Raw genomic sequence first — 17321 nt, forward strand, 5'->3', positions numbered from 1 at the left:
CCGGGGTTTTGTTTAGCTTCTATATTTGTTACAATGTTGCTTAGAGTGCAGCTGAGAGGCCGGCAAGGCAGGCAGGGAAGCTTGGCTTCCTCCGTCACTGAAGCAAGCAAGCCTCCCTGTTCGCGTCAGCTGCCTGGCTGCCGGCCGCCATCTTGGCTGGCAGTTAATTTGCATATCTCACTGATTAGCCAATGGGAAGTGTAGCGGCTGTACGGCTAATTACCATGTTTCTCTTTTATTAGATAGGATAATATTATTGACTATATTCCCTATGCTGTACTTTATATTCCTGTGACTACTTGTAACTACCAATTTGTACTTTTTAAACATTTTTTAATGGATTTCAGAGAGGCAGGGAGAGGGAGAGAGAGATAGAAACATTTTATTCCATTGTATATATGTACCACAGCTTAAAATTTTTTCTTTTTTGTTAATTCTCACCTGAGGATGTTTTTTTCATTGATTTCCTCCCCCCGCCCCCATTGATTTTGAAAGAGAGTGGAAGGGAATGGGAAAGAGAGACATAGACATCCATGTGAGAGAGACACATTGATTGGTTGCCTCCCAAACATGCCCTGATGCCCCAACCAGGCTGGGAATGAACCTGGAACCTGCAACCCTTGACTGGGAATTGAACCAGTGAACCTTCAATACTCTGGCTGATGCTCTACCACTGAACCACACCGGCAAGGGCAGTCTTTTTTCCTTTTTTTTTTCTTTTTTTAATGATTCAGTTTTCTTTTTAAAAAAAATACATTTCTATATTGATTTCAGAGAGGAAGGGAGGAGAAATAGAAACATCAGTGATGAGAGAGAATCATTGATTGGCTGCCTCCTGCATGCCCCACACTGGGGATCAAGCCCGTGCAACCCAGGAGTGTGCCCTTGGCTGGAATTGAACCCAGGACCCTTCAGTCTGCAGGCCAATGCTCTGTCCACTGAGCCAAACCAGGTAGAGCCAAGGGCAGTCTTTAATCCATTTTTAGTTTATTCTTGTACATGGTGCAAGAAGGTGATCTAGTTTCATTTTTTTTTTGCATGTATTTGCCCAACTTTCCCAACACCATTTATTGAATAGACTGTCTTTATCCCATTGTGAAAATGGCATTTCTTTTAAAATAATTAAAATTAAGTCATTTTGATAAACTCTATTGGCCTTTCCTCTCATGATTTTGAAATTTGGTGTGTTTCTTGGTGACAGTTTAGTGCTTTTCATTTGGATAGCTCTGTTCTTCTGGCTACACGTAAAGTCACTGAGAGGTGTTCTACCTTTAGCACCCATTTTAGAACCAATTATGGTAATTGCGAAGTAGATGTCATGACCTGCCTTGGGGTTTCCTGCTCATTAGCATCTCCACTAGAGGGCAGGCTGGGCTAAAGAGGAGAGAGGAAAGCAAAATTTTCTTTCTCTGGCTGGCACTGTCCTCCCGCTCCCCATCCCAGCTCCTAGCCTGGTGATTGCACAGAGCTCCTGGGACACGTGTCCAGCTCCAGGCAACACAAGGGAAAATTCTGAAGTGACTGATGATGTGTTTATACATTATCTTCTTGCAGCATTCTCTTTATAGAGGAAAGGAGGAAGTATGGTAATTTACCCAGGACTTAAAATATGTTGACTATAAAGCAATTGAGTAATTATGGGTTTTCTAATACTTTCATGTCCTGTGTCCTTGAGAACCAGAATTTTTTGTGTGGCAGACATGAGGTACACATGTGATACAGAAGACGTTAAAAACCCTTGAGCCTTGAGTTCGAGTAGGAACTATCGGCATGAGGTGTTTTATTTTTCGATCCCTATTCACTGAAAAGGTCTAGAAACAATGATTAATTCAGTATCAATGAATACTTCTGCCACCTATATCTTCTTGTTGTTGTTCTGCCACTTATATCTTAAAATACCATTACCCACAGAAAGAAACCACAGCTTGGAGAAATGGCTGATTCTAGGTCAGGGCAGGAAGTGTATAAGATGAGCATGGGATAATTTAGCAAAGAAGCCAGCAGATATAATCGGGGTAATGCCAAAAGGACTCAGGAGCCTAGTTCTCATGGCCAAAGATGGGACAGTTTGAGCATTAATAAGGATAATTTAATCAACATTATGTTTAGGGGCCCTGGCCAGGTAGTTCAGCTCAGTTGGTTAGAGTGTTCTCCTGATAAGCCAAGGTTGCAGGCTTATCCCCAGTCAGGGCACATACAAGAATCAACCAATGAATGCATAAATAAGTGGATCAACGAATCAATTCCGCCCCCCCCCATTCCTCTCTCTTTCTCTAAAATCAATAAAAAAATTTTAGAAAAAATAAACGTTACGTTTAAATCCATGAGTTCATAATGGGGTTTGTGTATTTATAACTAATTGGTCATCTTATTTTTAAAAAATATATATTTTTATTTATTTCTGAGAGGAAGGGAGAGGGAGAGATAGAAACATCAATGATGAGAGAGAATCATTGATTGGCTGCCTCCTGCATGTCCCCCACTGGGAATCCTACAACCCAGGCATGTGTCCTGACCAGGAATTAAACCGCGACCTCATGGTTCATAGGTTGACGCTCAACCACTGAGCCACACCGGCTGGGCTAATTGGTCATTTTTTTTTTGAAGGATAAGAAAACAAATCATTATTATGAAGATGGTAAATAAAGAAAAAGCAGTTATATTGCTGTTCGTATATAAACTGTAGCCCAGGGTAATGAGTAAAAGATAAAGGGAGTGTCCCTTTGTAAAAGTATTCCAGCTACAGAGCTTAGATATGGCTGCTTTGAAATCCCTAATAAATTAATGAGTCTAAACATTGAACATCTAGGCCTGGATTCTTCAATGGTTAAATTGAGGTAAAAGAAGGGAATGGAGGAGGAACCTATAGTTTGAAAGAGACTTAAAAAGCCTATGAAATTTTTGGAAAATGAGCAAGGCTAAACTATAATGTTTAGGGATCCACATTTGGGTAATAAAACTACAGAAAACAAACAAAAAAAGCAAGGAAGTGATTATGGTGCACCATAGTATTCATTTATGCCAGGAAGGAGGGACTGTGATGGATACAAACATGGTGAGGAGGGGTGTGTGGTGGTGGTAATGGGGGGTTACTTTTGGTGTCTGGCAAAGTTCTCTTTCTTTTTCTAGGTGATAGTTTCAAGGGTATTCACTTTAGTTTATTAAGTTATACCTTTGCTTTGTTTTTATGTATCTATTTTAAAATTAAAAGGTTAATAAATATGTGTTATTTATTTTTTATCATTCACCTGGAGCTATAGACATACAGCCCCATTTTATTCTAATTGACACAGTCATTTTTAAGACTAACATATTCACATCACTATGCATTTAGATACCAGAAAGGTGCCTAGAGCCCCAATTCCCTGCTTCTTTGCTGAAGGGACTTACTTCCAAACTGATTTTCTTTCTCCTCTAAGTTTTATTTATATTGCTGATTTTATTGTTAAACTGCGGAGTCAGTAATATATAATAGGCTTACATAGCCTAATTTAATCAACATAGAGTGGAAAGGTGAGGACAGCTAACATATATTCAAAGGTTACTCCATACCAGGTATAGTTTTGAGTATCTGGCACTGCTGACTTTTACTAGTAATCTTAACAATACTGTAAGGTGTGGGCATATCTGTATTCTACAGATAAAGAAACTGGCTTGAGTCTACTATGTGCCTAACATCTGTTATGCTGCTTCTGATCATATTGTTTTAGTCATCACATGCTATTTATGAAGCTGAGGATTTGTCTGTATATTTTTAAGTGCAATGGACTCCATTGCTTACTGTATTTTAGCATGTGTCCACTCTGACCTTTAGTCTGTTCTGTTCTTACACAGACTTCTATCTTACCCACCTCAGTTTATACATTGACTCAGCCTGATCCAGATCACAGATGAAGTTATCCTCAGTTGATGCCCCTGATTTATGTAGGATCATCTCTCTCTCTTTGTAGTTTCCCTCAAATTGATTTCAGAGTTTAGGCCAAGGCCTTGCTACTCAAACTATGGTCCCTGGACCAGCAGCATCAGCATCACCCAGGAGCTTGTAAGAAAATCAGAATCTCCAGACCACCCCAGACTTGCTGAAAGAGAATCTGCATTTTAGTAAGATCCCCAGGTGATTCATATGCACTTCTAAGTTTGAGAAGCATGAAATAGGGGGCTTCTAAAAGTCTCTGCTTCTGTGAGAGACATGGCTCTGCAGTTATCATTTACCTTTGGCTCTACTGCTTACTTTGTGACCTTGAGTAATTACTTAACCTCTCTGTGCCTTTGCTTCTTCATCAGTAACTTGCCTCAAAGGGTTGTTTTGTATGTGCTTAGGACAGTGCCTGGCACACAGAAAATGCTATAGAAATGTTAGTTGTCCTAATATTGAATAAGCTTTCATGAATACTTTGTGAGTCCCAATTTTAGGTCAGGCAGGAGGAAGAACAGTTTTGAGAATTGACAGTAAACCACTTCACTGGAGAATGGGGTTATAGAGGCTTCTGCTAGTCTGAGTGGAAGGTCAGGAATTTTAGGCCTGGAGGCTGTACTGAGCAGCTGGCAAAGGACTCCACCTTTTTAAGACCTCAGGACACAGAGTAGATAGTGCCTACTCCCAGGAATTCCTACTTAGATGGCTTGTAGATAGAGCTGTCTATGGGACATCAGTTGCTTAGAGGAGTTGGAAGAAGATTGTGAAATTGGTGTTAGAGGGAAGCTGTGAAGATAAGTGGGAAATGAAAACACAAGTGTTGTGTAAAATAAATGAGCATCTCTTATTGGATAGCATGTGGGGAAAGGCCTCTGGCCTGGTCTCAAGTCTCCCAGAAGATGTTACATCAAATTGCTCATATTTTCTGCAAGCCTAGTTGCTCTCCTAGTCCCAGATGGCAGTGGGGAGTAGGGGGATGCTGTGCTCTCTGGCTAGACTGGAGCCTCAGGTCACATTCTGCGCACACGTTTCTCCAGGGCCTCCAGCTCAGTCAGTACCTCCTTGGGCAGATCCTGGTTGACCTGCTCTGTTAGGTAGCTCCTAATTTCACGAACCTCCTGTTCCCAGAAGTCCTTAGGGAGCGAGAACAGCTGGGCAGTATCTATGGCTCCCAGGCCGCTGAGATCCAAGGCGCCTTCCTTTGGCACCAGCCCGATGGGTGTCTCTCGGGCACTGTCCTCCCCCTCTAGCCGCCGGCAGATCCAGTCTAGAACTCGAGCATTCTCTCCGAAGCCTGGCCACAAGAAGCGGCCAGCCTCATCACGCCGGAACCAGTTGACATGGAAGATGCGGGGCAGCCGGGCCCCCTTGCGCCCCTCCATGCTCAGCCAGTGTTCTAGGTAGTGCCCAAAGTTGTAGCCAAAAAAGGGCCGCATGGCAAATGGGTCATGCATGATCACCTTCCCTGGGGAGGGGAAAGGATGGGTAAGGAATCTTCCTGCTTACTGGAAAAGAGAAGGGCACCTGGCATCCAGTTGGAGGAAATTGTAAAATGTTCATGGTTCTGGAATCTCAGGGCAGGGTGAAAAGGAATGGGGAATGGGCTGGGCAGGAGGAAGGTCTGGCTCAGGCAGGGAGAGAAGAGGCAATGTGGACACATGGGAGAGGGACAATGAAAGGTTCTCACCTTTGTGTTCAGCCGCAGCAGTGGACTCAGAGCGCATGGCACTGCCCACAAACACTCCGTGGTGCCAGTTGAAGGCCTCGTATACCAGGGGCACTCCTAGAAAACCAGTGAACGGGGTCACAGGCAACCCTTTTTATTGGACTCACTCCATCCTTTCTGGTGATTCTGACTCCTAATCTCTCTCCTAGAACCTCAGCTGTCCCATTTTCAAATCTCATGCCTCCCCCCATGTTTGTATTCTCCAGGGGAGAGCTCTGGAGACAGACAACTACAGTTGGCAACCTGAGCTTTGAGTACAAGAGGGAGGTGGGCCCTGATGTAGACTCAGATCCTTTACCGACACAGCATGGCACCCAATGTTTACCTTTGGGTCTGCGGCCTCCAAAGATGATGGCATCAATGGGGACACCCTCCGGAGCCTCCCAGGCTGGGTCCATGATGGGACACTGGCGAGCCGGGGCACAAAAGCGAGAGTTGGGATGTGCACAGGGCTCCTTGTCACCTGGCAGAAGAAATACAAATACTATCACTTCCAAGGGCAATCCACCCCCAGCACACACATGCATGTACTCTTGCACAATATCTTTTTGCCTCATCAGCTCCCTACAACCTCATGTGGTAGGGAGTAGGGAGTTAGGACATTTCCCCTAAAAGATCAGGTTATTTATCCATAATAGTACTGAGAGCTGAGCTGTGTGAGAAAAGAGAGAGGAATTGGGGTTCAGCAGGGCACTAATGTTTATGCCAAACTATGGCCAGTGTTCAAAGGAATGGAGTTAGATGTTGGCATAATCCTCCCCCCCCCCAAAAAAAAATTCTTTATTTATGGGATATTTAAATAAACACTCAAACCTAAAGCAAAAACTGAATCTGTCTGGTGAGTATTTCAGACAGTTGACTTTTCATCAGCACCCCTGAGCTATCAAAATGCAAATAGAAATTGATTTTAAAGCTAATAGAATTTTGCCCTAACTAGTTTGGCTCAGTGGATAGAGCGTTGGCCTGTGGACTGAAGGGTCCCAGGTTCGATTCTGGTCAAGGGCATGTACCTTGGTTGTGGACACATCCCCAGTAGAGGGTGTGCAGGAGGCAGCTGATTGATGTTTCTCTCTCATCGATGTTACTAACTCTCTATCCCTCTCTCTTCCTCTCTGTAAAAAAAAATCAATAAAATATATTAAAAGAGAGAGAGAGAGAGAGAGAGAGAGAGAGAGAGAACACGATTGTTTTTTTTAAAAAAGCTAATAGAATGTTGGTGTTTTACCTGGGCCTGCCAAGTCCCTGATGGAGTGATAAGGCTTGAAGAACTCAGACAAGGATATAACCTGGGCAGGCATAACCTGAGGAGCCCAGGTCATTTGGCCCCTTCAGGTGCCCTAGAGATGCTTTGGGACCAAATCAGGGGCAAATGTGTACTCATATGTAGGGCACTATCAAGGGGACCCCAAATGGACATGGTGCCTCCTCTGCTGGAGGTTTCGGGTCAGACCTAGGGGGCAAGGAAGTCAAAGAGCTGGTTATCCCTGCCCTTTTCCCACCCACCAGCTCCTGCCTCCACTCTCAGGAAAGAGCTGTCCTTTACCCTCTCTCTTGCACTTTCATCAGCCCCTAATTCAGGTCCCTAGCACAGGGTGTTATTCTGGGAACTGAAGCTGGGCGCAACATGCTCTAGTTATAGCCCTGAATCCAGAAATGATGAAAGGGTTGGGGAATCAGCCTGTAAGGAAATAGGAAATTTTCTTGGATTTCTCAGTTGGGTAGGAAGTCTGAGGAGGGCTTAATGATGATGTTGAAGAAAATAAAGGGTGATTAGACGAGGAGGGTGACTGCTAGGCCAGCTTGGAAAACTTGAATATAGGCTCCAGTGACCACAGGGCTACCTTCCCCCACCATGCTCTTCTTTGCTCCCATCCCTCGGTCTCTGGGCTCTCTGACTGCTGAAGGCCACAGAAAACTGAAGGGCAGAGTGCAGGGTTGGGGGTGGGGGCAGGATTGCAAGGCACGGGGAGAATTGACAGGGTTGAGAAACTCACTTCTAGGAGAGGCTAAAGAACTAGTCTGATTCAGTTTGGAAGAAGAATTTGAGTATATGTGTTGGAGGGACAGGGAAAGGGTAAGGGTTACAATACTGACCTGTATTTATTTATTTATTTTGGTATTCCTCACCCGAGGAATTTTTCCATTGATTTTTAGGGAGAGTGAAAGAGAGAGGGAAAGACAGAAAAACATCGATGTGAGAGAAACACATCGATTGGTTGTCTCCTGCACGATCCTGACCAGGTACATGCCCTTGACTGGAATCGAACCCGGGATATTTTGGTCCGCAGGCTGACGCTCTATCCACTGAGCCAAACAGGCTAGGGCAACAATACTGACCTTTAGACAGTGGTTATTATATAGGAGGATGGTGAGAACCAAGTGGCAGGCGGAGGGGCAGACTTCTTCCCTTCCTAATAGGTCAAACTTTATGTGCCGAAACCGGTTTGGCTCAGTGGATAGAGCGTCGGCCTGCGGACTGAAAGGTCCCAGGTTCGATTCTGGTCAAGGGCATGTACCTGGGTTGCGGGCACATCCCCAGTGGGAGATGTGCAGGAGGCAGCTGATCGATGTTTCTAACTCTCTATCTCTCTCCCTTCCTTTCAAAATAGTCCTCTTTTCTTTTTAAAAAATACCTAGTTTATATTTATGGTGGATTTACTATGTGTTCGGTACTGTGCTAAACCCTTTGTATGCATTTAAAACTTCAACAACTTTATGTGATAGTGCTACCCCATTCAACTGATGGGGAAACTGACACTCAGGAAGTTAAGCAGTTTAACCAAGTCACAAAGCCAGTACTTGATGGAGCTGGGATATGAACTGAGACCTTGCCTGGAGTTAGAAACTTTAAACCAGGGGTCCTCAAACTACGGCCTGTGGGCCACATGCAAATACAAATATTGTATTTGTTCCCGTTTTGTTTTTTTACTTCAAAATAAGATATGTGCAGTGTGCATAGGAATTTGTTCATAGTTTTTTTTTAAACTATAGTCCGGTCCTCCAACGGTCTGAGGGACAGTGAACTGGCCCCCTGTTTAAAAAGTTTGAGGACCCCTGCTTTAAACATTCATAACTTCCTGTGCCTCCTGGAGGTCCTGGAAGATGCCTGCAGATTGTGAAGGATTTTATATCATCAAGGTGCTGAGCCCTGGGAACTGTGTCATGACTCCCCCGCCCCACATACCAGGTTTCCAGGCCTTGCCCAGCCAGGAGGTAACAGTGACGCCAGGTGGAAGAGGCTGGTCAATGCCCTCCCAGTACACGCCACCATCGCTGGTCTCAGCCACGTTGGTGAAAAGAGTGTTACTCTGGATTGTGGCCATGGCATTGGGATTGGTGGTGGCAGAGGTACCAGGGGCCACCCCGAAGAAGCCATTCTCAGGGTTAATAGCCCGGAGTCGACCTGTTAAGAGAAGTGAAAAAAAGGAAAGACCAACCAGGAAAAATTGAGGGGTGGGCCAGAGAAGGTCCTGCTTTGTCCCTCTCTGCCCTAAGCTGGACCCTAGATCTGACAAGGAAAGGTGTGTGTCTCTGCCAGGACTTTCAGGGAAAGATGGACTATTCAGGAAAAGTTTCTTCCTGACAAAGCTCACCATGAGCAGTGGAGGGGAGGCCTCTGTGCTCTGGTAAGAGCCAGAATCAAGAGTGTGATCCAGGGACCACTCACCATCACTGTCAAACCTCATCCAGGCGATGTCATCCCCCACACACTCCACTTTCCAGCCTGGCAGTGCTGGCCGCATCATGGCCAGGTTTGTCTTGCCACAGGCACTGGGGAAGGCGGCTGCCACATAGCGCTTCTTCCCCGCAGGGCTGGTGATACCCAGGATCTGCATGTTGGGGAGAAAGGGAACAAGGGGGAGGTCACCAAAGGTCAGGGCATGGTCTGCACAGGAAGGGCAGCTACAGATTAACAGGGAGGACTGATGTTTATTCACTTAATAGGTGCACTGCCTTGCTACTGGGCCAGGGGTGGCAGCAAGGGAAGCCCCCCAACATTTAGCAGCTTGGGGTCAAAGCTTTGGGCTTTGGGCAGAGTCCCTGCCCACCAGCCTGGCACCTGGCAGTGGGGAGGCAAGGCTGAGGCAGACTGTCCAGGCCCCACCACTGCCTTGCCCCCCACAGCTGCCCAGTCCTCACCAGTCCCTCACCAGCATGTGCTCCGCTAGCCAGCCCTCATCCCTGGCCAGCCGAGAGGCGATGCGAAGGGCAAAGCACTTCTTGCCCAGCAGGGAGTTGCCACCATAGCCGCTGCCGAAGGAGACGATTTCCCGCTTGTCAGGCACGTGGCCAATCAGGGTTTTCTCTGGGTTGCATGGCCATTGGCTCACCGGCTCCCCTGGGGACAATGGGGTCATGGGGCTGCTAGCAGGAGCATCAGAAACTGGGGTTAGAGGGATCAGGGGTTGACAGGATAGACACTTGAGAGCAAAGGTGGTGCCAATGGATGGTTGAAGTCTCCCACCTCATAATATCCATCAGCTCTCTATTCTTAGAGACTTTCTCAATCTTGTGCAAACTGCTCTGCAACCCCACCTCATAATATCCATCAGCTCTCTATTAGAGACTTTCTCAATCTTGTGCAAACTGCTCTGCAAACAGCCTCACCCCCAATCCAGACCTGCTGGACTGGATCTAGGGAATTAGGTGTCTCATTAATTAGGATGGGAAGGATTTGGGGTTCCCTCTGAGTGTAAACAGGCCTTTGTATCCTCCCATGGACAGAGCAGGGGCTCACCTTGCCCAGTCAGGGGCCGACCCACGGAGTGCAGACACTTGACAAAGTCACCATCTCCGAGGGCCTGAAGCACAGGCGTCCCCAGCCGGGTCATAATACGCATGCTTGCCACCACGTAGGCCGAGTCAGTGAGCTGCACTCCGATGCGGGACAGTGGGGAACCCACAGGACCCATGCTGAATGGAAGGACATACATGGTTCGGCCTGTGGGGGGGAAATGTCACTTTGATGAAGGGTTCCAACCTGTTAATACCACCAGTGCCCTTGCCTCTGTGTCCCTGCCCTGATTACCCTGCATGCAGCCTGGAAACCTCTCATCCACAGCTTGTTGGAACTCAGCTGGGGACATCCAGTTGCCCAGCTGCCCGCGGGCCCCACCAGTCGGGATGGGCACCGTGTCTCGTTGAGATGGAGTTACAATCACCGTCTTGCTCTCTACTCGTGCCACATCCTTGGGGTCTGTGCGGGCCAGCCAGCTGGGGGAGAGAAGATTATCAGGAAGATGATGGCCAGCAGGTCTCCCTCATCCCCAGACCCACTCTTTCAAGTCCAACTTTGATTCTAAGTCTTCTGTTTTCCCCATCCATTTGCACCTCAATCTTCCTCCAGGTTATGTCCTATTTAAGGGGACACATGAAGGGGAGCCAGCGGCTGATATTATTGCAGGCTTAGCCCAAGCCCATATTTAATTATGTAGTTCTCGTGGCCCCCAGCCCTCTAAAGGCCCCCTTTCCTGGCAAAAACTCCCTGAACTTGTGAGAAAAAGAAAAGAAAAGCTTTTATTTGTATCTGCTTCTTTATTTAACATAAAAATACAGACCACTCCCAGTAAATCCTGACTTTGTTTCCTCTAAAGCTCCTATCCTTGCTCATTCCAGTGAGATGGTCTAGTTAAATCTCCTTTTGTCTTAGTAAAGACAAAGTGAGCGGCCTCAGTCCAAGCAACTGCCCCCATCTTGTGGGTCGCTGGGCTCGGGGCTTACCAGTTACTGTACTTGGGGAGCTTTCGGATGAGTCCCTGCTGCTCCAGCAGGGTCAGTGTGGCAGAGTTCTCTGCCTCAGTCCCATCACAGATGTGGATGCCCTCTGGTTGGCACAGTCGTGCACTACGCTCCACAAAGTCTCGAACCCCAGTAGGCAGCTGGCTCAGATCTCCACTGAGTACTCGCAGGGTCTGGATGCTGCGCTGTGATGACCAGCCACAGGGGCTCAGCCTATGCCAGCTAAGCCTGTGAGAGAAAAAAAACAGGTAATGAGCTAGGATAGGCAAGTCAAGAGGATAGGAGGCTGGGGCTGCTAGGGAGCATGCTAAAGCAAGTCCGGGTGCAGGTCTCATGAAGAGCAGGTTGGAGTAGGTGAGTGGGATGGGTTCAGGCGACATGTATCTTGTGGCCTTTATGAGGCTTAGTCAGGGTGTCTCCTGGTCAGCAACGGGCAGGTATTGCCAGATGACCATAGAGGCTGTGTAGAAGTACATGTATAGGCATGCTAATGTCAGTGCAGGCTTAGTCCATGCCCATGTTTAACTAGGTCTGGTCAATGTTTAGAAATGAACAGGTGCCCAGGGCCCAAGTATGGAAACTGTGCCTAGGTGACAGCTTCATGTTTGGTATTGGAAGCTCTCATCCCTGTTCTTTCCATTCTTGTTTACTTTTTAAAAGTTAAAAAGGCAGCTATTTTTATTTATTTCTTCTGGTGTGCATGCTGTAAGACTGTGAGAACCTCATGTAAAGAACCTGTTCTTTGAGATGGTACAGTCCCGGTTTCTAGATTAGGACTCTTGCACAGAGAGTAGGTGATCAGATGTTGGGGTTTCAGGCATCAGATCTGCTGCCGCCCACCTGGTCCAAAAGGATTGCAAAAATATTGCCATTGGGTAGTTACTTTTGAACCATGTGAAAGGCTGACTATTGGGAAATGTCACTGGCTAGGCATGCCCTGATTCCCAGGAGTATAGGGTCCCTGTTGTCTCTCCCTTCACATTCCTGGGAGAGGGAGAAGCAGGGTCTGCTCTGATTGGCCTGGACCCAGAGTGGAGTGAGCCAGAGAGACCAAAGGCCAAGAAAGGGAAGTTGCCCTCCTATACCCCAAACACCTAGGAGCACATGATCCTATCCCTCCCCTGGCTCTCTTTCCTAGAGGACATGTGCCTAGAGAGCTTTGGGTATGGGTGGTAGGGTGCAACAGCAGACTGCAGGGAGCTCCAATGCAGAGGGTGTAAGCCTGGGGAAGGGAGGAAGCTCAGACCATAGATGTGGGGATTGGAGCCTGGCTGGAGTGTGAACTGGGGTGGCTTTCACTGGGCAGAGTGAGATGGAAACCCAGTGTGGTCCCAGGGGCAAAGGAGGAGGGTGCCTGGGACTTGGGTCTGTTCTCGCCTCAGAGAGGTTTTCCCTGAGCACTAATTTTAAAGGTACACAGTCTGGGAGAGCCTCTGCAAGAAGTCTGGGGAGGCTCCACCACTCCTTCCAGTCCTCTAACTAGGACCTTCTCCTTTTTCTTTGCTCCAGAGACCACCTACGTGGGCTGGCCAACTGAACCAGCTGTGGGAGAGATATGGGGTCAGCTCAAATTCTGGAACAAAACCTGGGGAGAAGGGAGGCTACAGAGGCAAGACAGGAAGCTGTGAAAAGGGGGAGAAAGCAGACAAGCAGGGCCTAGGGGCTCCTGTCCTGGACTGGGCATGAAGCCAGCCATATACGAATTGAAGGCAACTTGGATCCCTCCTCCTCCCTTCTTTCCCTGGCCCCAGGTCCCTCTGCCTGCGTCAGGCTTCCCGCCAGGTTCCAGTGGGGGAGGCCGGGGAATGGATGTTTACATTAGGGAGCTGTGCGCCCGATCCCTGGGCTCATGCACCCTTGACCCCAGGGCCTTACTGCTCCTCGTGGCAACCTGAGCACAAGAATTACATCTGTAAAGGAAAGGGGACAGACTCAGAAAGGGGCTACGCGGGGGCGAGCGAGGAGGTGGAAGGAAGTGCTGAGTGTCACAGAGACCGCGGGGCAGAGATCAGCAGAGCAGGAAGGGTAGGAGGGGACGGAAACGGAGAGTCCGGAGCCGCTGATCTCAGGCAAGATGTCCGGCCAGAGAAGCTCGGGATCGAGAAACACTCGCCCCCTGCCCGCTTCCCCCTTGGATGGGAAGCCAGGCCGAGGCTGACCATCAGGAGAGCGCAGCTGGCAGCGCCACGAGGGTGAGCTCCGCGGAAGGTGCGGGTCGGCCCGGGCTGGGGGTCACTCACCGCAGGCCCGGGCGGTACACAGCGGCCATGGCAACTGGGCGGGGGCTGTGAGGTGGCAAGAGAACGTAGCGGAGCCTGGCAGAGATGGAAGGCGGGAAGGGAGAGTGCGCGGTGGAGCGACAGGGAGCTGAGACTGGGCGGGAGGCGCTTAAAAACCCCACCCCCGCATCCTAGCCCTCAAACCCATCTCTCCCATTGGGGGACTGGCTGCTCTCCTCGAGGCTCCGCCCCGCCCTGCCCACTGCACATGATGTAACTTTGAGGACTCTTGCTCCCGGTAGATAGTGACTGGAGACACTGGGTGGCAAACAAGCCAAGGGCTGGAGTCCACGGGGCCTGGAAGTCTAGTAGCGGGTGTTGGGCATTACATTCTTTCTAGGGACTGGGTACTCTGAGCCCCAGGCTCTTCTGATTTGCAGGGTCTCAATTCTAAGGTCTCTGCAGTCCCCAACTCCCAAATCCTTGTTTCTTCAGATGAGGTCTCCCTGCTGCGCTGCCTTACCATGAAACAGTCTTCGGGCCAGTCTTCTTTGGGCCTCTGCCCTGGTCATTCTTTCCACATTCCCCTGGAGAAAGCATCTGCCCCACCCAACCACCATCATAAGAGTCCTCAGGTAATTTCTCAAGTTATGTCTCCATCCAGACATTTCTCTTCAATTTGAGACCACTGGGTATCACCCCAAATGCCACAGCACCTCAAACTCAACATGTCTATGGGAGGCATCAGCTCAGCATCCACTCCCCCTTTCTGATAATGGCACCTCGATGCTCCTCTTCAGTCTGTGTGGTCATGTGGGTCTCCTGGGGGTAGGTTCTCAGCTTGGCCAATTTGTGTGTTCCTCACTCTGACTTCAGCAATTGGGAATGTTCAAGGATGAGCATGAGGTCCCTCTCTTCAGCTTTTTCTGTAAACTTTCAAAATAAGCTCCTGTCCTGCTGAGGTTGCTGAGCTAGTAGAGTATAAGCCTGGAGCTTCTGGGTGTCAGCTTAGCACTGCAAAGCAGGAACCTGCCGAGATGCAAGCCAGCATAGAGGAAGCAGAGCAGAGGAATGGAGAGAAACAAATTTGTGATTTAGATTATAGGAGCCAATGAATTTTTTCTCTTGCTGAAGCTAATTTTCTTAACAGAGGAACGGAGAGGGAGGGAGTGAGGGAGAGAGGGAGGGGGGGAGAGAGAGAGAGATGTAAGAGAGAAACATTGATTGGCTGCCTTCTGTATGCACCCCAATTGGGGATAGAACCTGCAACCTGGATACGTGCCTTGACCAGGAATCAAATCTACCACCTTTTGGTGTACCAGGGCAACGCTCCAACCAACCTTGTCACATTGGCCAGGGCTGTTCAAGCTAATTTTAAGTGCATTTCTGACCTTTGCAACAGAAACCATCTTGATTCTCAGATTTCTCAGAGTTCTGTGCTGGAACATAGTGAAACAAGCAGAGCTGGTCTGTAGCCTTGGGCTTGCTACTGGTCTTCCTCTCTTCCACCCAGGCTCCATCACACACTCAACCTCATCTGTATGTATTTGGGACTTTTCCCTCCAGTTTCAACATCTCTGTCCACACCTACCCCACTGCAGAAAACTGCCTGTTTGCCCCTTTGGGCCTAAAGGTGTGCACACTGGTGGGCTGGTCAACCTACCAAAGGTCATCATCTCTTCCATAATCCTGACCTGCTCTCATGGTTCCATATCTCAGCAAATGGCTCCACCATCTAGTCAATTGCCCCAGAAGAATCTGAGTCTGTTTAGACAATTCCTTTTTTATCCTCCATAGCCAGTCAGACACCAGGACCTTTGGGTATACTTCACAATTATCTCTCAAATCTGTGTCTATCCCCATAGCCACTGTCTTAGTTCAGGGCTCATCTCTCACCTGGTTTCAGGTGATGGCTTCCAAGCCACTTCTTGGCCTCCTACTTCTCCAAATGCTACCCCCTCCCCCCAAAGCTACCCTCCAAACTCTGCACTTACGGTCACATTGGAGAGTTAAGAGAGAGGGATAATGTTTATTGTGTGGACACTAGGTGCCATGCTCTGTGCCAGCAGCTTTACATGCATAATCTCATTCAGTTTCACAACAACCCCGTTACAGGTGTGGATGCTAAGGCTCAGAGAGGTTGTCATTTGCTTAAAGTCGTACAGCTAGTCAGCTTGAGAAATGGAGCCTGAATCCACATCTGACTCTAATTACCAACTTGTTTCCCCCATCAGCAGCCTAATATTGTCCCCTTGATTCATCATTTAAAAAAGTGAGAACATATCACTCTCAGGCTTAAAATTCCTTCAAGGCTTCTTTCACATCACATAGTAACTGATGTCCTTTATAATCTGTTTCCTATTTATCCAATGTTATTACCCCATCTCCTTACTTGCCACTTTCCACCTACATATGGAATTCTGCAGTTTCCAGAGAACTTCTGTGAACTCTTTCTGCCCTTCAGACTTAAATTAATCATCACCACCTACATGAAGTCAGTTTGCCCTTTAGAATTAACATCTACCTCATCTCTGTTGTTCTGTACTGTGTACTATGCCTATAGTTTTGTACTTATCATATTTTATTTACTAGTAGTTGTTTTTGTATCTCCATAATGCTCACTACAATATTAACTCGTTGAAAGAAGCATTCAAATTTTAGTTTTTTCCTGGCTGGGGGATTCAGTTGGTTGAAGTGTCGTCCTGTACCCAAAAGATTGAGGGTTCAATTCCCAGTGAGGGCACATACCTAGGTTGTGGATTTGATCACTGATCGGGGCACATACAGGAGGCAACTGATGTTTCTCATCAATGTTTTTTTCTCTCTCTAAAATAAAAAACCATGAGAGCAGGTGAGGATGAAAAAAATTAATCAACAAACAACAAATGCTGGCGAGGATGTGGAAAAAAGGGAACACTAGTTCACTGCTGGTGAGAATGCAGACTCATGTAGCCACTATGGAAAACAGTCTGGAGTTTCCTCAAAAAATAAAAAATGGAACTTCTGTTTGACCCAGCAATCCCACTTCTTGGAATATATACTAAAAAACCCCAAACACCAATCAGAAAGAATATATGCACCCCTATGTTCCTAGCAGCATTATTTACAATAGCTAAGATTTAGAAATAGCCCAAGTACCCATCAGTAGATGAATAGATTAAAAAAGCTGTGAGACATTTACACAATGGAATACTATGCAACTGTAAAAAGGGTGGATCTTTTACCCTTTGGGACAGCATGGATAGACCTGGCAAGTATTTTTTTTTTTTAAACAGCAATTCTTTTTTAAAAAAAATATATTTTATTGATTTTTTACAGAGAGGAAGGGAGAGAGATAGAGAGTTAGAAACATCGATCAGCTGCCTTCTGCACATCGACTACTGGGGATGTGCCCGCAACCCAGGTACATGCCCTTGACCGGAATCGAACCTGGGACCCTTCAGTCCTCAGGCCGATGCTCTATCCACTGAGCCAAACCGGTTTCGGCATCCTGGCAAGTATTATGTTAAGTGAAATAAGCCAATCTTTGAAAGACAAATATAACGAGCTCACTTATTTGTGGAATCTAATACATGGAATAAATTGACCAACAAAATAAGACCTGAAGCATGGAGGCATGGAACAGACTGACATACCTCAATTTGGGGTTGTGGGGATGAGAAGAGGTAAACCAAGGAACTAATGTACTTATAGGCTCATGGACATGGGCAATAGGGTAGTG

The 17321-nt window shown here is 47.4% G+C and overlaps 1 protein-coding gene across 1 annotated transcript; it reads right to left on the reverse strand.

Annotated features, from left to right (window-relative positions):
* Positions 1-3704: 3704 nt before the first annotated feature.
* PCK2 (phosphoenolpyruvate carboxykinase 2 (mitochondrial)) lies at positions 3705-13735 on the reverse strand. Its single transcript, XM_005859603.2, has 10 exons — positions 13622-13735; positions 11364-11609; positions 10672-10856; positions 10381-10584; positions 9794-9981; positions 9310-9472; positions 8827-9045; positions 5968-6105; positions 5604-5699; positions 3705-5381 (listed from the first exon to the last, which is right to left on the reverse strand). Exons 1-10 carry the CDS (start codon positions 13648-13650, stop codon positions 4927-4929), a joined length of 1923 nt encoding a protein of 640 aa, XP_005859665.1. The 5' UTR covers positions 13651-13735; the 3' UTR covers positions 3705-4926.
* Between the last annotated feature and the right edge of the window lie 3586 nt (positions 13736-17321).

This window comes from Myotis brandtii, unplaced genomic scaffold (genome assembly GCF_000412655.1).
Source record: "Myotis brandtii unplaced genomic scaffold, ASM41265v1 scaffold1279, whole genome shotgun sequence".
Taxonomy (NCBI): domain Eukaryota; kingdom Metazoa; phylum Chordata; class Mammalia; order Chiroptera; family Vespertilionidae; genus Myotis; species Myotis brandtii.